Source organism: Bidens hawaiensis, unplaced genomic scaffold (genome assembly GCF_021521415.1).
Source record: "Bidens hawaiensis isolate Kalapana, Puna unplaced genomic scaffold, B.hawaiensis_p1.1 tig00046218_1, whole genome shotgun sequence".
Taxonomy (NCBI): Eukaryota; Viridiplantae; Streptophyta; class Magnoliopsida; order Asterales; family Asteraceae; genus Bidens; species Bidens hawaiensis.
In genome coordinates this window covers 89312-111460 of record NW_027498253.1, presented here as the reverse complement: position 1 = coordinate 111460, position 22149 = coordinate 89312, and the positions used below count along the sequence as shown (strand labels likewise).

The 22149-nt window shown below is 31.6% G+C and overlaps 1 protein-coding gene across 1 annotated transcript; it reads right to left on the bottom strand.

Annotated features, from left to right (window-relative positions):
• Positions 1-16682: 16682 nt before the first annotated feature.
• LOC143596306 (xylulose kinase 2-like) lies at positions 16683-20738 on the bottom strand. Its single transcript, XM_077075111.1, has 11 exons — positions 20651-20738; positions 19255-19912; positions 19081-19169; positions 18918-18982; positions 18780-18835; positions 18581-18701; positions 18423-18497; positions 18182-18235; positions 17351-17445; positions 17069-17243; positions 16683-16980 (listed from the first exon to the last, which is right to left on the bottom strand). The coding sequence occupies exons 1-11, from the start codon at positions 20707-20709 to the stop codon at positions 16751-16753; spliced, it is 1677 nt and encodes a 558-aa protein (XP_076931226.1). The 5' UTR covers positions 20710-20738; the 3' UTR covers positions 16683-16750.
• Positions 20739-22149: the final 1411 nt, after the last annotated feature.

Here is a 22149-nt window from a genome sequence, read left to right as displayed (position 1 = left end):
TATTATATATATGTTGTAACATCAAGCTTTAAGTGTTGAGAAGTTAGTTAAAATGAAAGATTAGCTTATGAAGAACAACCTTAGAATTCAAGAATTTGAGATAGAAATGAAGAAATGAGCAAGCACAAATGAAGAAGATGGGTGTGTATATATAGGGTAAGTTGAATGGGTCTTTCATAAAAGGTGTTTCATGAAAATGGGTTAGTTATAAACCCAAGAAAGCACAAACTACAAATGGGTCATTCAAGTCTCCATTTTGGTAGTTTTAGTCTTTGGAGTTCGTTTTGAGCGTTTTCGGGGAATTTTAAGAACCGAAAAGAGTGTTTTTTTTTTATCCAACAACTATAAAACAAATATTTGACATACAATTCATCATTTTGATAATATCGAAAGGTTCGGGATACAAAACGGGTCGGGTTTACATTAAGAATACAATTATAAAATAACCCGAAATTGACAAATGTCACAGAACTGGTTTTATTTCTTAACGTTTTGTAGGCCACGTCCTAGCAAATGTAAAGCATGATCTACCTGGTCTCACTAGCTAGTAGTGTATTGTTGACTACGTGAGATTCAATAACGATTCTCATAAACACTTAAAAGTACAGTTCAAATGAAAAGGGCTCTATTGAAAACCCTTTTTATGAGAATAGGGAAAATAAAATAAATCATTCATGCTTTTAAAACAATTAAAAGACTTTTTATAAATAAAAATAATAATTAAAATTAAACTTTTATTCATAGATCCTAAAATTCCAAAAGAAAAAAAGAAATATGAGTGAATTTTGTTAATTTATAAAGTCTACAATGTGTGGGTTATATATATTATATACATATAACATACACATGTATAGATAAACTTTTAAAGGTTAAGAAAACATATAGAAAATAGTTTGATAGCTTTTTATATACATAACATACACGCTTGTATACAAAAGAATTTTCTTTATAAAAAATGTTTGAAACATGTTTTCCTGTTCTCCTTGGTTCTCCTAGGAGATTAGTGTTCTAATGAAGGACGATGAGGATTTGTAACAAAACAATACATCAAAAAACCAATGAAAAAATTAATATTAAAAAAATTTATAACTCAAAATTTAATAAAAAAACAAAAAATGTAAAAACACAAAAATATTTTCGCCGTTTTCCTCGTACACGAAAAAACACACACAATGTTGAGGAAGAAAGATTATTATGCCTTTTTATATATCATTATGTTTTTTGTTTATTTTCGTCATTAATTGTATAATTTTTTTTCTTGACATTGTATCTTTTTTTTCTTGATATTGTGTTATATTACTCAACACTGTGTTATATTTTATTCACAGTGTGTTATATTTTGTGATATATTGTGAATTTTTTATTTATCATTGTGTTGTTTGCTCATTTTCGGCATTGTGTCTTTTTTCTTGGCATTGTGTTTTTTTTGGCATTTTTTTTTTTTTTTTTGGAACGGGGTGACCTTGGATGGTGTTAGCGCTAGCAGAAAGTCCGGGAAACATTTTGGTTTTTAAAATTTTTTTATTTTTTTATATTTTAAGTTATTATTTTTTTAATAACTAACATTCTACGAGAAGGAACCCCCCCCCCCCCTTCTCATTCTCGTAACGAGCTCACGGTGTTCTGTTTGCAGAATATACCACTCAGATTGGCTGCATTGTACGCCACCCCTGTGGGAAAGAGTATCTTTAACCTAAGGATTAGGTAATTAGACCAAGGGTTGAACTAATGTTTTATTATTAGCGTCATCCATGTGACATTCCAACCTCGTGGGAAAGACTGTCTTTAACCAAATAACTAAGTAATTAAACTAAGGGTTAAAATAGTATTTCTTTAGTAAATAATACATGACATCTATTGAGGTTCACATACTTGGAAGATACTTTTGGCACAATTGACACCCGAGTTTGGCTATACTTCGTACCATTTACACCCTATTCCATTGTCACATGTAAAATTTTTATATTCAAATTATATATAATCGTATAATATAAGTTAACATAATGCCAAGGGAATTAATAACAGTCAACAAAACCATAACCTGATATCCCTGACTCTCTGTCCTTTCCGTTTGGTATTGAAAGATGATATCCCATGGGAACAATGTCTTTATGATAAGAGCAACCAGCTAACAAAGACTATTTCAACATGATGAAAAGAATATGATGAAGATGTCATAGATTATTATATTAAAAAAATATTATCAAGCATATCCAATGATAAAAAATTGATTTTCACATTTTATAAGATGATTCAAGCATATAACGATATAATGTATATAGAGAATAGATAAAATACAGAGTAATATTTTCGTGCGAGAATACAAACAAAAAGAAAAATCGGTGCAATGGTAAATTGGTAAGTGGGAAATTAAGTGTTAAGCGTAATTACACCTTATCACAAACACCAACTAGTGCAATTTTATTATTTTATACATTTTACAAGTAGAATAATTTTATTACTCTATTTGTAAAAATATATAACATAATAAAAATACTATATATATAAATTGTAAGTGGTTAAAATAATACTCAGTTTTTGTGATGTAACGTAATTATGCCACACACTTAATTTTCATTTATTTACCAAAAAGCCACCGTATGATTTTGCAATTAAATTTGTACGCTTCACATGGTTTTTGTGTTTTGTACGATACCCACCCCCCTAAATATCTATATGTATGTGTATATATAAATATTTTAAAGGGGTTATGTTAATAATTTTTTTTTTTATTTTAAGAGTTTTACAAATTTGAATGCATATACTACAAATACTTGATACATTCATTTTAAGTAATAACAAATTTTTAAGAGATCTACAACCACTAATAATTAGTATGCATTATTTATTAATGCATATTAATTCATCACGTTAAGCACATATGATAATGCAATTTAATAATTAGTATTATTTAAATAATAATAATATTTATATATAATCAGTGTTTAAAACAAGTTGGGTTAGAGGCCAGGTTTTATTTAACTCTTACGAAACCGTCGCGAAGCGCAAGCTACGCATTAGCATATACTATATCTAATAAAGTTATGTTTTAGTCCTATAGTATATATATAAAAGAAACGGACAATTTATCCGATTTTACCGATACATGATCGGCAATCACCTGTTATGGTGTAGACATACGATTTTTGATTTAAAGATCATATAAATTACATGACTTGAAATGCAATATGAATGTGTCCGACACATATGCCAATATATTAAGTAAAATATTTATTTAATTTTAAAAACTATGAACTATTATAATAATAAAAAAATGAGACTGGAAAGGTGATTTATTAAGTAAAAGAGTACGGTTGAATCAGCAAATAATAATGATATTAATAATGGTATTTATTATTTAAACATTGACAACTCCGTCAGAAAGTTAATAACAAACAGTATACTAGCTTTTAACGGCAAATTTAACTTTTCCCATTTCCTTTCTCGTCTAAAATCAAACAGTGTGTTTTTACTTATGTGTTTTTTTAATGGAGAATTTATGTTGTTCGGTTGGTCTTTATTTTCGGAAAAATTCTAAAAGTAATCCATTTTTAGAAAGAGAGTATGAAAACAATCATTAAAATTTTCAACTTCCTAAAGCCATCCACCCAAATCCATCGACGTCGATGCGTTTGGATTCTCGTCGATGGTTTTCATCTACCGATAAGAGAGATACATGTGTAAAGCATCTTACCTAGCCTGTAGTTTTGTTATCAAATCTATCTAACCCGATTCTTTTGTACTGAAAATCATTTCCACCAAAACCATATTTTCCAATGAAATTTATCTGGCCTGTAAGATTTTAAAAAAAGTTGAATTTTGTGTTTTTTGAAATTCATCTTCTCAGATGAATTTCAAGTGAATTTAGTCTTTTAACATAAAACCCATTTCATCTACATCTTCATCATCTTTCGGCCATGAACATAAAACCCACTTTCCGGCCATCGGTACCACCATCGTCACTCCACCGCCGGCAAAAACCCACCTCAAAAACCACCACCACTGCACTTGCCGGCAAAAACCCACCACCACCACTCCACCCGTCGGTAAAAACCCACCACCACCACTCCATCGCCGGCAAAAACCCACCAACACCCTCCACCCGCCGGCCGCGAGTGGAGTGGTGGTGGTGGGTTTTTGCCGACGGATGGAGTGATGGAATGGTGGTGCTAGGTTTTTGCCGGCGGGTGGAGTGGTGGTGCTGGGTTTTTGCCGGCGGTGGAGTGACGGTGGTGGTGCCGGTGGCCGGAAAGTGGGTTTTATGTTTATGGCCGGAAGATGAAGATGAAGATGAAGATGAAGATTGTTATGGGTTTATGTCAAAAGACTAAATTCGCTTGAAATTCATCTGAGAAGATGAGTTTCAAAAAACATAAAATTCAACTTTTTTTGAAATCTCACGTAAGAGATGAAAACATGATCAAAATTCACATAGGAGATGGTTTTAGATAAGATGATTTTCAAACAAAAACTATCTGGGGCGATTGATTTTAACACAAAAGTCACGTGATAGGTAAGATAATACACACTTGTCATAATCTCATTGGTCAGCCAAATCTATCGATGAGATTTCCAATGTCACGGACAGATGATTTTGGATGGATTGTTTTGAGAACTTGAAAATTTCAAAGCCTATTTTCAGATTCTCTTTCTTAAAAAGGATTATTTTCAGAATTTTCCCTTTATCCCCCCGCCCTCCCCCAAATATGTGAACTTCTATAAACACAAACACCAACAACAAAACAACACCCGCAAGCCACCTCCACAAGCCGAAGGGTAGCCGCAAAAAGCAAGGAAACTACATGAAGTCCAAATTACACCAATTCAACCAAGCTAAAGATCTATGCTTTGACCTATACTTGTACCAAAGAAAACCACTAGCCTTTATATCTCATATAATCTCTTTCAAAGTGACCTCATTCCCTTCAAACGCTCTTTTGTTTCTTGCATTCCTTAGTCTCCAACAAACAATTATGATTATCCCTTGAAACACCTCCTTTTTATTAGCTTCAAAATTGACGGTTTTATGAAGCTCTAAAAGATCTTTAACCGGAAAAACAAAATAGAGGGAACTTTACACCAACGACTTATATGCTCTCAAACCAGCTTTGATACACCACACTTTGTCATGATATGGTCCCCGTCTCCACCCCTAAATCTCATAAAGGATACACACATTCCGTAACCTGAATATACTTGAGTCCAATACTTTCCAACCCTTGGTGTACGTTATATATTCTTTTATAAAATTAAACTTTTAGATTTAATGTGTTAATTGCTGGTTTTTTAGTATTGGGTCCTATTATTGTTTTCTATAAATATGTAACGAGATATATAATACAACCAAACAAAAAACCTGGTTATTTAGTTTGTTTGTTTTGTTTTTTTCTATACATATTCTTTATCTTTGGGATTAATTACACGCCTACTCCTGGTGTTTCTTCACTCTTGGTAGTTTATTATATACCTTTAGTTCTTATGGTTTTTAAAATAGTAATAGGTTTTGGTACCATGTTCTATATTTTGTAACACATTTAGATACCAACACTAACAGAATATTAAAATTTAACTGGAAAGCCCCCCTCGTATACCTAATATTTGAGTGTTTTCATCATTATTTTAACTGAATTGCCCAAATAAATCATTTTTAAATAAATACCCCTTTTAAAAATACATGCTCATACTCACACAAGCCCGTATTCGTCATAGTTCCAACTGTTGTTAAAGAAGTAATCAGACGCCAATTACGATCATAATATGTGATTAATCCGAAGGGAAGTTTTGAATTTTGAGTATGATATATATCGTAAGTATAGTCGAAAAGTTAAATCTTTTTATAATTTCTTTGTGCGGTTACATTATAGATGACGGAGATAATGATATTTTGTTTCAAGGATTTATCCAGCGCTTTTATTTGTCTCAAAGCTTCCATGGATGAGGCTTTTCAGAGTTTCCTAATAAGGTTTATAGAGAATTGTTTTACGTTCATCAAATCAACATGATCAACCATACCCTTTTCATAAACTATGTTAGGAAACTCTGAAAAGTCTCTTCCATGGTAAAATATGAAGAATAAAAAAAACTCTAGATAATCCTTGAAACGAAATATCAGTATCTTTGTCATCATTTAGCATAATTGCAAAAAGAAATTAATGTAATGTTAAACTTTTCAGGTATATCGTAATCAAAATCAAAATCATCCATTCGGATTAACCACGTATTACTATAGTGTTTGGTGTCTGATAAGTTATTAACGATAGTTGGAATTATGATGAATACGATCTGATGTGAAAATGAGCAAGGATTCTAAAAATGGGTATTTATCTAAAAGTGATTTGTTTGTGAAATTCAATTAAAAAAGATGAAAATACCCTTATATGTGGGGCTTCTCAGTTAAGTTTTAATACCCGTTAGTGGTAGTATCTAAATGTTACAAAAGGTAAAGTATAGTACCCAAAACATGTCACTCGAAAACATTAATACCTAAACATGTTACTTTTAAATACTATATGTACAAAATTAGATTCCAAAATGAAAACATAAGAACTCTTAACAATGTACCAAAGGACTTCTAGTCCAATGTTATTTTGGTGGTGGGATAAGACTTAGTGACCATAAGGTCTTGGGTTCGAATCTCACAAGAAGGGGTTTTTCTCAAATATTGAGTTTCCTCCTTAATTGGTGGCTTGGTGGTGGATATGATCGCGTGGTACCACTGGTGGCACAATGATACTACAGTGGTTCGTGAGTGATTCAAAATAGTTGTTCCAAAAAAAAAGAACTCCAACAATGTTGACGTAACGTTTGCTATTTTTCAAATCCGAAAACGAACGTTTAAAATTTTAAAAATATTTTTTATAACCTTTTATGATAAAATATATTTAATTATATTATTTTAGTATTTTTAACTTTATTCCTACGCTTACCATCGCTTATTTTGGCCTTAAAACACATTTCTGAAAGTTTAGGGGCAAAAACTGCCAAAATGTGAAATTGCGTTTTTAATGTCAAATATTTCTATTTTCGACCCAGTTAACGAAAATTAAGCCACTAGAAAATTTATGTGGTCATGATTTATGTCTAGGTTCATTTGTTTGGGGATAAACATGAATCATTAATCTTCGTCTAGAAATCATTTCTTTATTTTGCTTATTTTCTTCCCTAAACAACTTGATATGCAAATCTTTGTAATTAAGCCTGATTCTTGACAACCCTTTATAAACTAAACTTCTAAAACCCTGATTCCTTTGCTGCAAACATTCCCTCACCTTCAAATTTTGGAATTTTGGTGTTGATTTCTCAAGAACTCTTCCGATTGACCTTTTCAAGTCCAAGACTCTCTTTTTATTGGTTTCTCGTCTTTCCATTCGTTCCGGGTAAGATGTAAACATGAAACACGTTTATTTTAACCTAAATAACAAAAGATATCTATCAATTTTATAGATCAGAAAGGTTTTGCTAGTCAATTTTACTTTGACCTATTTAGGGTTCATAAAAAGTCAAAACCGTATTTTTTCAATTAACCTATGTTCTAATCAAAATTAGCTTTCCTTTCAGAAAATTTTTAGTTTTTTTTTTCTTTTTACATGTGTTGGACTAGAATCGAACCCTGATTCACTATTCGGTTATGACCTGTATCAGCTCGCTTAAATTGTCACATCCCAACCTAAGGCAGAAATGCCGGGGCGTGATCCGATTGCTCACAGCTCGAAGAAACTATCATAAATATAAATGACAATATCTAATTAATTATTGTGTTCAAATAATACACACAATAATCAAATACAATCAAACAATTCAAATAAATAAATACAACCAGTCTAAATACATGTATGTCTTCATTATAATCTTAAGGTCTTTCTAAGTGTTCATTTTTCAACTCAGGCAACCTGTATATGTGTAGAAATGGAGTTTTGTCAACAAACATGTTGAGTGAGTTTACCACCAAGTTTTGACACAAAAAATAATGTTAATATAATAAATAAGCAAAACGTAATAAGTGCGGTAATGAAATCAAACCATAAGCAAGTAAGTTGTCGATTAAACCATTGCCAAGCGAATCGGACGCCGGTAAATCAACCATAAGCATATAAGAATAAGACCGTTGCCAAGCGAATCGGGCGGTGGTCAATAGAATGAGAACCCTCTCCAAGGGGATATGTCAAGCGAATCAATACAATAACACATAAGCACATAACAAGTAGATTTGATTAATCACACACAATTACACGTTTGCTATTTTTGATATGTATGTATATATAGATATGTATGTATAGTATTATATACGCATATGTCCCCAAAACGTTTATGAAAATCGAGTAAAATAAGGGAATGATAAAACTCACCTGATCGATTAAGCCAAACGGGAATGTTTACAACGAGAATGATAATTACGCCCTTCGAGAATTACCGACAATGATCCTAATTAAATAATGATATAAGTGAATTATAAATGATATAATATGTATAATGGATTTGGGATTTGGATGTGATTTGAGTTACAATTATGATTTGTATGTTATGGATTGAACGATTGATCTCTACGAATTATTCTTTATTATTTAATTATAAAAATCATTATTTGTCATAAAATCGGGTTTACAAATAATTAGTTTAAATAAATATGAGTCGAGATTTACTATAAAAATATACGTTTAAATATATAATTATCGTAAAATTTATATCTTAAATTATTTAACGAACTTTGATGGAAAAATATAGTTAATACTTTGACTTCGTCTAATACACTTATTGTAATTTGGTTTTAAAAAGACTAATATATATATATATATATATATATATATATATATATATATATAATTATGAGCAATTTTATAAAAACGTTTTAACAACAAGAAAACATCAATAGTGGTGCCGGTTTTAATAAGATAATGGTAGTTGATTATTAATAAAAAATAATATATATATATACATATATATATATATATATATATATATATATATATATATATATATATATATATTTATATTCACAAAACTTATAACGAGACTAATTAACACGAAACGTTAACTTATGGCGTCGGTTTAAATAAAATATTGTTTACTTAATAATTAATATTACTTATAATATATCATATATCGTTTAAAATCCTTAAAAACAATAAATATCAAAAATATAAACAAAAATACGGCCGGCCAGTTTCGAACCCGCGACCACAGCCGAGTCCCTGAGTTGAACACACACACTCTAACCAGGTTAGCAAATGTTTTGTAACTGTTAATTATATACAGAAGCAAGAAAACCCCAAATTGATTAAGAACCCTAGATTTTCAATCGATCAATCCATTCAGTGTTTGTTTAATTAACATTAGGGCTTATGATTAATGATCATAGGCGATCAGTATCTGTATATCAATTACCTGAAACAATGATGAAACAAGGGAGAACGATCCTTCCAATCACGGCGTCAAGAACAACTCTGAACAGAAGGATACGGACACAATCAACACAATTAGGTTTAGGGCTTTGCTTCGTCGGGTTATATAGGTTATGAAGACGAGATTAATTGAATTATAACTAGTTCTGGGTTATATAATCAGTTTTAGGGTTAAGTCGGTTTAAAGCAATATTCATTACGAATTTGTTTTGGTCTTATTTCCTAATTAATGTTGTTTTTTAGGCTGATATTGATACGGAAAATCATAAACACAATCAAATTCCTAACTTAGTTCGTTAATTTAGGCTCAAGTAAACTAAACGGGTTCATGGTTTGGGTTAAACGGGTTAACGGGTCATGGGTTTTGGATTTGGTTAAAATGGGTTATAAAAGAATATATGAAAATTACATTTTAGCCCTTGAAGATTTGAGACGGGAACAATGGTGGATTAAAGTTTATATTCGAGTTAAAAAACGTACACTTTTGAAAGTTATATATATTTTAAATAAATAATAAAAATAATTTGTATAGCAATTCCTCGATAAACGTGAAACCTTTTTAGTGTAAAAATTTCCCGATCATAAAACGGGTCGAGTAACAAGTATAAGATCGTATGTGGAAAAAAAAACCCGAGTTGTTACATAAATCTTGTTTTTATCATAACTCGAAACCATAAAGGATTTTAATGTGATTTTAGTTGGTATTCTCTCGATTTAATTATATTATCATCTATAATTTTTGTAGGATTTATTGTTTGATTTGCATTAGCTCACTTATTTTCGTTCTTTGTTATTTTGCTCGCTTTATCACAAAGGCAAGTAATCACTCCCCAATTTTTTTTTGTTTTAACCATTTGGGGACCTTATGCATTCCTTATAATATTTTTGTCTATCATATTATACCAATTGCAAATCTTGAATATTTTGTGGTTGATCAATTAAATGCTTAATTGCTATATGTTTAGTTATTGATATTATCATATCAGAGAGGTCCATCATAATCACATTATAGTATGATCGTACGCCGTCTTAGTAGCCATCGATTGTGTTCGTTTAATCATGGCCAACCGACACCGTTAGTGGTAGTTAATTGTATTACACACTTTACGCGTTGATTTGTTATTTTCTTTACAAAATGGTGATTTCTCGCTCAACATGTGTTACTGACAAATTATTGTATTTTTACGCATATTGCATGTGTTTATCTTAGATGGTTGAAGTGATAGAAGAACTTAGTTTATTTGACTCTTAGGCTACTATAATAAACAAGAATATTTGATTAATTAGGACTATATTTGTATTTTTCTTTCGAATTGTGTACCTGGTTATTTAAATAAATAATATAGATATTGGCATTTATATTTTATGTTAGTGTTTTGTAAGTTGTGAGCAATCAGTTCGCACCTCGGCATATTAATCTTAGGCTAGGGTGTGACAATCTGACTGTAATATAAATGAAAGATCAAGGTTTGAAATAACAAATTTTAAATTATTGGATTGAAATAATATTTTTTTAACAGACCACAAGTATATGAAGTTACTGATTCCAAAAAGAAAAATTAATGAAGCGACATATATAAACACATATGCAAGCATATGCTTTCCTTTTCACTCAGTATGTGTTGCCGACAAATTATTGTATTTTTATGCATATTGCGTGTGTTTATTTTGCATGCTTTCCTTTTTATGCAAGCATATGTGTTGCCGGAAGCAGCCTCTCTATCCCTATGGGGTAGAGGTAAGGCTGCCTACATCTTACCCTCCTCAGACCCTACCATAGCTTTGCTATTGGTGGGATATACTGAGTACGATGATGATGATGAAGTGATTGAAGAACTTAGTTTATTTGACTCTTAGGTTACTGTAATAAACAAGAATATTTGATTAATTTGGACTCTATTTGTATTTTTCTTTCAAATTGTGTACTTGGTTAATTCAATAAAATAATACAGATATTGACATTAATATTGTATGTTGCTGTCTTGTGAGCTGTGAACAATTAGTTCGCACTCTGACATTTTCGTCTTAGACCGGGGTGTGAAAATTTAATTGCAATAGAAATGAAAGATCAAGGATTGAAATAACAAATTTTAAATTATATGACTGAAGTAATATTTTTTTTAACAAACCACAAGTATACAAAGTTACCGATTCCAAATAGAAAAATTAACGAAGCTACATATATAAACATATATGTAAGCATATGTTTTATTTTTTAGTAGTTTAGTTATTAATTTGCGTATGCATAAAATTATTATCGAAGTCACAAATATTTTCTTCATCACCAGGAACAACGCCTATTCCTTGCCATGTTCGTTTTATTGGTCTGATGGTCATAGATAGAGGAGCTCTAGCAACATTGAACTCTTATAACCTTGGCAATGATTTGTTTGGTATATTATTGACTGCCATCAGACTTCATAAACTTAACAAAAAATTCAATGAAGATGATGCATTCGATTAGGCTTAGTGGCATTATTTAATGACAAGTATAATTGGTATTTCACATTAATAACATTATATGTATCGCAAAAATCCAATAATTTATGGTAATATTCACCGACACTTAGCAAAAACAATCGTAAACACTAATATCCACACATATTCAAACTATAGACAGGGTCTTGAGCGTGTAAGATCTAAACAAACATACATCTATAGCTCTATCTAAATGACAGAGGATAAATAAATTGTTTCTACGTAAATCCTAGCTCTAAATCAGTAAAACTACATATAAAATGACCGATAACTGAAATAAAAGTAAATAAATATAAACACGTGTCAGTATGGGTTATAAAATTATTTGAGCATGTTTGTAGTTTTAATAAAAGAAAAATAGTCAAATACTGAATGGACATCTATATATCTTATCTTGAATTAAAGTTTCAAAAAGTCGTAACTATTTTATATGCAAAGAAGTTTGTTATGAATAATAATGGGAATTAAATATTTATCACTAAACTCATTAAGATTTAATGACCTATAAAAGTGTCACATAGTCTGATGTACCTATAAATGTGTTAATGTAATCTCCCCACTCTTTAATGTGTATGATGACTGGTATCTCTTCTACCCTGGCACTTATACAAAAATAGCTACATGCAACATACACAAACTAAAACACACATATGTGTATATGTATATGTAGGTAAGAGTTCAAATAAAACAAATCCAATAAGTATAGAAAGACTAAATGGACTAGACCATTGCATGAGTTTACTGGAAGGATCAGATTAAATAAATGACATTTTTTAAATAAATTTAAATGTTGATAGATTAAATAAAGAAAAGTAGAAAACAAAGGTCTTCTGAGATTTAACCTAATTTCTAAATTAGCTTCCCATGTAATCTCTCTCTCTCATAACTCGACTGATCTCAAAACCCCATCCGCACTGTCTTGATATTTGTCTAGTTGCTTGCCGGAAACAAGAAACTACCGCCACCACTAGTCAATGGAATCGAATCCTACAAGATTAATAGACGTTTCTGCCCCGTCTATTCTCTGATCTCAACACATTTTGTTTGATTTCATCTTCAATCCATTGTATTATTGGTTCATCTTCAGTGCATCAGATTTCCATCATTTATTCTAATTTCGATCCACTGTATCTATTATTGACTACAACAATTTTATTTTATTCGTTCTAACTGCCAATTCATCTGATACCCATCGCTTATTCTAATTCTGAATTAAATATATATCATAAACCCAAGTTTTCTAATTTGGAATAAGAATGAAATATAATAAAACAATTTACAAAAATATTTCATATGAACCGGAGTAATTAATTGTTTAAGTTGTTAGTAAGTCACTATGTATTACTTATAGTGGTAAAATGAACATAAAACAGGTTGACAGAACATGAAACGATTTTAAGTAGGTTAACTGGAATAAGTATATGGGTCAAGTTAAAGTTGAAGAATTCAATCTGTCAACCCGACTTAGTCTAGACCCAATATGTATGTATGTAAATGAATTATAAAACTAGTAATAAAAGGTTACTTTTATTTTTCTGTCACATTTCATTATTTCAATGAATAATTACGATTTTTTCTTATTCTCTCCATGAAAAGTGTTGACTTTTTGTATTCTCAAATAAACAGGAAAAAAAAGTCAAACTGAACTAATACATGTGAATAATGTGATAGGTTGTGTTGTTAAATGGAGATCGGGCTGGACGACCAGGCACCATATTTTTCTATGGTTGAATACTTCAATTCGTATAGGTTGAACCGACACTAGGTAAACCAAACTGTCTTTAACGAGTATGGCTGAACATCTGACTTGATTTTTCGTATATCTTTTCGATATATCCCGGTCCATAAGTAAACCAGTAGTGTGACTGGTTCAATAATCGGTCTTATTTTATAAACATTAGTCCTGGCTATAGTGTATTATAATATATATGAGGAGAATAAAAATATAATTTTATATAATTCTAAGAGTTCAAGTAATTACAATTCATTCAGATATATTGTTGACTTTCAAACTAATTTCCTCTATGATCTTTAAACGGTTATAACTTTTTTATTTGTTAACTATTTAAAAAAAAAATTAATCATAAAAAAGAGCATTTTATTTTCTTTAAAGTATGGTATGGTATACTTCTTTTTAATTAAAAAAATAACAAATTACATGATTACTAGTATATGTGTTTCTAGTTGTATCACGCAATAATCTCTTTGGGGTTTTTTTTGAACGGTCAATTTGGATCACTGATGGCCTAAGTTGAAACCTCTATTTTTTTTTTTGTCACAAGTGGAATTTAAACCCAAAATCTCCTTTTTTTAAATAAATCTTTCAGTGTCTCACCTTAACCATTTTAAGCTGGAGATCATTGACGAGCATCTCTCTACCTAACATGAATACCTAACATGAATACCTTTATGCAAACATGTTTTTCAATAAAACAAGAATAATCTTTTATCCTCTATTTTTTAAAAGGCAAATTAGATTTTTATAATCCAACTTAATGCAGTTAGCTGATAATAATTTCAAATTAGAAATTAGTTGTTACTGGTCCCAACTTTCACACTATTTGTTTTCATTGGACCCCCGTTAAAAAAAACTTAACGGCGCTAAGTTTTTTCCAAATTTCAAATTGATATTTAAGGGCTTTTGATCGGAATAAGAATACGAATGATTGATGTAAGACTTAACTCGAAACGGTGCTCCAAACAACTTGATTTTTGTTAATTAAAATTTTAAACATCAAAATTGAAGCATTCTTTAGTCGTTTGGACCACCGCTTTAGATAAGTTTTACATCAATCGACTCATATCCTAATTCCGATTAAAAACCGTAAAATATCAGTTTGAAATTTGGAAAAAAAAACTTAGCATCGTTAAGTTTTTTTTAACAGAAGTCCAATGAAAACAAATAGTGTAAAAGTTAGAATCGATGACAACATTGACAACTACTCTCTAAATTAGGATTATTAAAATCCAATTTGCCTTTTTAAAAAAACATATGAACCCCAAAACTTTTATGCATCATATCATAAATCACAATAATTAATAATAATTTTTTTTTGGAACGACCAACTAAGTAACGCCGGGTACTCCGTACGCGGCCCCCCAATGGTTAAAAGTAACCCGAGCCGGCCACGAGTCCGGACGGACGGAGCCCCTAGCATTCCACCTATTGAGGGATTCCCCGGATAAAACCCGACCCCCACGCCCGCCAAACGGCACGACAGCGAGGAGCCGGTAAAACTGGGTGAGATAAGAACTCGAACCCTGAAAAGCCAGGATCATTTCTCATATCTCTTATATAAATTGATGATAGTGAGGCGTGAGAGGTATAATAATAATAAAAGAAAGAGATGGTGATAATAATAATAATAATAACAATATAATAATAATAAAAGAAAGAGATGGTGTGAGGGGTATAAGAGACACAGATAGCAGAGACAAATGGTAGACTTGTTGGCAGAAAAAGGAAAGAGAAATAAAGTTGAGAATTGCCTCTCAAATCCCAATACCCCCTTTTCTTTTTCTCTCTCTAGACTTGTGCTCCAACCCCCATACTCCCTCTTCTTTTCATTTCCATCCTCTCTAAAACTAAAATAAATATACATAAGAATGGGGGTACTGCACCACCACAAACACAAACATACCCACTCTTACTCTTACTCTTCTTCAACAATGGCAGTGCTTCCTTCTTTCTGCCTCTTGATGATGATGTCTTCAATGACCAAGATACCCTTCTGGGTGTCTTAGAGAAGGGGCTTTACACGGGGAGTTTTTAGGCATAACAGGATCAAGCCAGGCATGATGATGAATCTTTCTTTCTTTCTTTTTTATTAACCTACATAACAAGACAACAATTAGCCTCAATATTGTCATCATATATAGCTTTTTTTTAAGGAAATGTTTTTTTAACAAATTTTATTTGTTTTTGATTATATGTTTAGATTAGATGGATGGATGGATGGATGGTTTTAATTTTAGAAAAGCTAATGATGTGTTAACCAAGATTAATGTTTTTCCCTTTTTTTATATATATATGATTGGTGACTTATTGTTGTTGTTCTTGCTTTTAGGTTTTCAAAATTGAATCATTTAAGTTTGACCTCTATGTTGGGATTTTAGTTGCACTCCATATATGTTTTGTGTATCATCATGAATAACTTTTTACTTTATTATTATTATTATTATTAAGCTAAGTCGGTTGGTTTGAGATCCAAAACTGTTGATTTTTACGATTTATGATCATGTAAACTATTTTTGAAATTTTAAAACTTTTCTTAGGGTTTATTAATAGTTTTAAAAAATGGTTTAATGACAAAACAGTAAGAATAGACCGGCCTTAATTGATAAAATGAATATAAAAAAGTTAATACTTATTTTGAGTACTACATTAAAATTTTTCTGACATTATTATTGTTGATGAATAAAATAAATCAGTAAGCCAGGGAGTGTTGGACAAAGACCATCCAACCTCAACACAGTTTTATTTGTTGTTTCTAGAAACCGTAGTTACTGGTTTTGGCCTATAATTTTCGTAAAAGCCAGCTAAACCGAACACCGAATATAATACAAAAATATAAACAAAAATAAAATTTTTTTCTTTCAAAATTTCAATTATTATTACAGATTGAGAATCAGTAAAACGGGTAGCGTCGGACAAAGTCAAACCAACCTCAATGGGTTGATTTGTCGTTTCAAAAACTGTAGTTATCGGTTTTAGCTTATAATTATCAAAACCAGCTAAACCTGAAACTAAAACACACATTAAAAAGAAGATAAAACATAATTGAAAAAGTAAGAAAAATAAAAACGGAATTTCAAAGTTCAATTATCATTCCATCAAACCGAAAACATGACTTCAATTTAACAATGTATAATAATCAACGCCCCAATTTCTGAACAAGCCGATTCTCAATCTCCATACGTTTCTTCACCAAAACTCCATATTTAGCAACGAGTTGCTCATCTTCAACCGTCGCAACAAGTTTACATCCGAAAGCCGTCTTCTCCAACTTATCTTTATACAAACATGAAATTGGCACAAACCCGCCATTATTCTTGCACAACCACCCGTGAGCCGCCCTCAATGCTGCCCCTAATGAAGCCGAATCTGCTCAAAAGTTGCAATAAAACTTTAAACTTTTAAATGTTCCAAGGGTAAATTCGTCTTTTTCACTATGTTTTATAATGGGATTCACCTGGTCTTTGCACTGTGTAAACATTGCAGCCGAAAATTGAGGCTATGGAGGTTAAAATGCTGTGGTTTGCGGATGCACCGCCCGTTGCGATTATCCGTTTTGGTGGGGTTGGCATCCCGAATCTTTCTGCGTGGCCTCTCATTGAAAGGAACTGGCCTTCGATTAGAGCTCTAACCTGCATTAAATGTTTATGGAAACTTAATTTAGTGATGAATTTTTGTCTTTTTAGCAACAGAAAGACCGATTTTTGGATATTTAAGTTGGGTAAAAGATTGAACTGACCTCAGAAGGAGGGTCAAACTCCTTTACTTCTTGTTCAATGGCACCATACAACATGTCACCTTTAAAGTTCTCAAGGGTGTATCGATGGTAACCAACTGATGAATAAGAAAATGAAAATTGAATTATTTCATCTTTGACTTTGTGAGTCAAATAAATTTGCAATGAATTTTAAAATGATACCCATTTTAACCAAAGAAAAGGATATCAATTCAGCCCATTTATTTATATTTGCTTTTGCTTATAGCTATAAATGTGTTATTTATCTCAAATGATTCACGGGTTAAATAAAAGTCAAAATATTCAAACTTTATTTAAAGACGGATTGTTTTAGCAATCATAATTAGCATATCAGTAAGAGCCCAACTATCAAAACACCATTAACATGCTATCCAGGCACCAGTGAAGGTGTTATATGGCCCGTATCTCATACGAGCTGTGTGAGGGCGAAAAGCAAACAAACGGGTCATTTTGATGGCCATACGAGCTGTGTGATAAGGCGGAAAAAGGTCATATGAGTCGTATGAAGATCAAATCATATGGGTCATATGAAGACCAAATCATACGGGACGTATGAGTGACAAAGAAATGGCTTGTGTGACCACTGACAAACGCCATGCATGCCGTATGAAATTTTCGCTCTACCATATGACACGGTTCCTGTCCATCTTGCTGGCTTTAGTTACTATGTTAATCCATAAAATAATATACAATACACCATGATGAAGTATATCATAGTATCAGTGTATGCATTGAGCTCAAAATGAAATATTTGATATTTAAAGATCAAAAGCAGACTATGAAGGAAAACAGAAAGAAGAGGGCGTGACTTACTGGGGAGGGGAGGAAGAATTTCATGATCTTTGTAATAGAAACCTAGCTTTTCACCTGAAAAACAGGTTATTATAGTCATTTATGCCATCTTAACATTGAAACATTAGTGTGTCATAACACTCACACACACACATATAAAATATGAATGTGTATTATGCATATAATAAGTAGAGCATTAAAACTACAAGAAATCTGGGAATGGAATATATATATAAAATCTTAATAATTGAGCAAAACAAACCATTCAAGGGTGGAGCTTGCTTTAGGTACAGATTAAAAACATCCCAAGATTTATCCGCGCATCGATCGCGTATATCTATCAAGATGACAATATTCTTTAATGCATAATACAACATTAGTCAATTCATAAAAAGATCTTATTAGTTCTTTAAAGAGTACCTTCACGAGTTAGAGACCCATTTTTGTAGCATAACATAACCATATAACTTTCAGGATCAACAGGGTTCGGTAGAACATGTCCCTCTAGACTCGGCTTGTGTTCCATTGTTATCCCAAATACCTACAAATTTTCTTGTTAACTTAAATATAACGTTAAAGAAAGATTGAATGAATAAAAGATACATGAACTTAAACTTACCGTATCACTAGTGCCAAGACTTATTGCCAAGTCCCCGGGTGTGTTGATGGTCAATCCTGTCAAAGTTTGACATTCGCAAGTCAAAATTGAGAAGTGCATTATCACTAATTTATCAATTTAACAAAAAATAAGTTTCACCTGCTAAGCTGTTAGGGTTATCTCCAGAACATTGAATAACCAAACACTCCTTATTAAATTGGAACCTAAAGATAATAAAAATTCATAAGAATACTAGTTTCATTAAAAGCATATTTATAACATCCATATTGGTCATTTTACAACTTAAGTGCAGCATACTAACCTCTGAACAAAATATGGAGCAATTAGACCAGCAACAGCATGAGCAGGAGCTAACTTCCCTACTTTTTCCTCTAAATTTGGAGCTGTGGCCTACATACATAAATAAAAACACTATTTTTAATTTATAAACTATAAAACAATTAAGTTCATAAACAGTAAATTTCTAATAACAAACCTCCAAAGCCCGTTTTGACCAAACTTTTTCTTTAATATCCATTAAATTCATTCCAGACCCATCTGTCTGATCAATACGCGCATACTTGCCAATCAAAATAGATGCAACAAACGAGCTCACAAGGGATATTCGTTCTGTATTATTATAAACATCAGGTTGTGTTTCCAATATCCTTCTAATTTGTGGACCTGTGAACCGTTCATAGGCCCGAGAACCAGTCAGCTTAGATAGCTCCAACGGACCACCAACAGCCTTCTCAATAGCCCTGCATTGTTCTGTTGTGCTACTATCCATCCAAATTGGTGATTCTTTTGTTGAAAATGTTTGACCAAGTTGGTCAACCAAAGACTTTTTAGGGTCTAAAGATGATAAGATGTCGGAACTGCCCTTTTTCCAGTACACACTACCGTGTTGCTGCCCGCTGCCTGAAACAGCAGCAACTTTCTTGAAATCAAACTTTTTGGAGTCTTGAAGTCTTTGAAGAATTAGGTCCAGTGCTTCAACCCACATTAACGTAGGAGAAACAACTCTGCCATTGACTGATGAATCTCTGTAAACACCATCTTTGGTTTTGTAATGAGGTAATTCTGAATCGAAGTTGACTATTTCAGAAGTCAAAATGCAGAGATTAGAATCCAACACAGTGGCCTTCAATGACCTGTAAAGTAATTGGGCAAAATTATCTAGGGTATAGTTTTCAAAACCACCATTCACTTTTAATCACTGAATCACATATAAAAGACTTAGTCATGTAAACAAACCAACCGTACCTTACGGCAGAAGTTTGTTTATTTAATAAACGAATGAACATGAACCACCATTCACTTTTAATCACACTTCTAATTCGTTCATTATGTCCGTGAATGTTCGTTCATGTTTATTTATGTTCGTTCCTTCACGTTTATTTAACTTCGTTCGTTTACGTTTGTAAATACATGATTATATTCATTCATTTATTTTACACCCAGTACAATTTGGTCATGTTCTAATAACTTTTTTACGCCTGTAAAAGTACCAAATGTTCGCTGAACCTTCCGTGAACCGTTAGGCGAGAAGTTCATTATATAATAAACCAAAGACCATGAACAAACTTATTTGTTCATTTAGTTAAACGAACAATCGTGAACACGTCTCTCGTCCATTCATTTATGTCTGTGAACGTGCTTTTACGCTCATTTATGTTTGTTCAGTCACGTTCACTTATGTTTGTTCGCTTACATTTGTTTATATATTCCTGTAAAATTTTTAGACCCGTTACAATTTGGTCGACCCTCACATTGTTGTTCGTGTTTACTTTTAATTGGTTTTAGCTCACTGTTATGTTCATTCATATATGTTCGTGTCGGATCATTTCTTCCGTTAAAGTCAAACGAACAGCCCTAACATTCAGACTTACTGTGTGGAGCTATCAAATCCAAGAAAAAGAGCATCCTTAGGGAGAGAGAAGTCTTCCATCGAAATCGGAGATCCAAAACCTAATCTGCAGAATAAACAAACAACCAACAATTCTGTTCAATTTTGACCAATAGATATCGATACAGCCTAAACTAAGCAACATTATACTCATATATATATATAGTAAACACACGATCGGCATTCAGATTCAACTGACACATGAAGAAACCCTAAACAATTGAAGTCAAATAACACTAAGGTCGATCGACTTTCTTCTAATTAACTTAATTAGATTTGAATATAACATAGGAGCAGATGCTATACCTTGAAGAGATTATCGGCTTCTTTCTTTCAGTATCAAAACCAGTTAGTAACACTTATATTTGATCCGAATTGGCGATGATGTAATTTAGTTTTATGGATAAGATTAGGGAGTAGGTGCTTATATACCTTTTGATAATCTGCTCGTCATCATCGGATTACTATTATATTAATTAACTACCTTTATAATCCATGTATACAAGTAACTTTTACCCGAAACCCAACCCCAAAAAACTCGCATCCGAACCTGAACTAACCTGACCCGAAAAACCCAAAACCAAACCGAAGTAATTCGGGTTGGTTCTCGGGTTTGATTTATAAGTTTCGGGTCAACCCGAAAAACCCGAATAAACTTTTAGTTTTGAAATTAAATATATTTTTAGGTATAATAGGCTTATTCTTAGTCACTAAAGTTATCCAAATCTGAGCCTAATCGACCATTGTTGTTCCAACTATTATTGATCGATTGTTTATTGGTAATGTATGTTTTCCGTTTATTACTAATAGCAACCGTAATCGAACCAAACCACGTTTGATTGAAATTTGCTTTACAAGCAAAGAATAATATGCTGTTTTAATTTTAGGATTGAAGTTTTTTAAAATTTTTTGTTTTTTGTTTTATTTTCTTGGATACTCGAAACCCGATTAACCCAACCCGAAAAAACCCGAACCCGAATTACCCGAACCCCAAAAAACCCGTGAGAGATTTGGGTTGGGTTTCGGGTTAAGATTTAAAACTTTGAAACCCGAATAATCCGACCCGAAAAAGCCGAAACCCGAAAAACGAACCCGAAGAACACCCCTATATACACGGAATTTATGAATGATCAAATTAATACAATAAATTATTTGAAACAAATAAAAAAATAAATAAAAATTTTAGAAACAATTCAAATTTTGTTATATTGAATAAATATTGGGCTGATCAGCTATTAATGTCACATATCTGTAAAATTCTTTTTTTTATATATAAATCCGTTTTTTACGTATGAAAATATTTTTTAAATTAGATAATATATTTGTATATATGTTTTTGTTGTTATGTTACAAAATATAGATATTTAAAAAGTTAAGATATTAAGGAAAATGATTTAATTTTAAATGCATTTTTATAGATATTAATATTATTATTGGTATATTTTTATATTATTATGCATAACATTATTAAATATTACAAAT

Coding starts and splice junctions, on each gene's coding strand:
- LOC143596306 (XM_077075111.1), bottom strand. CDS start 20,709: ATGGAAGACTTCTCTCTCCCTAAGGATGCTCTTTTTCTTGGATTTGAT. Junction 19,913..20,650: donor GGATTTGATAGCTCCACACA/GTAAGTCTGAAT, acceptor ATTACTTTACAG/GTCATTGAAGGCCACTGTGT. Junction 17,244..17,350: donor AGTTTGACCCTCCTTCTGAG/GTCAGTTCAATC, acceptor CATTTAATGCAG/GTTAGAGCTCTAATCGAAGG.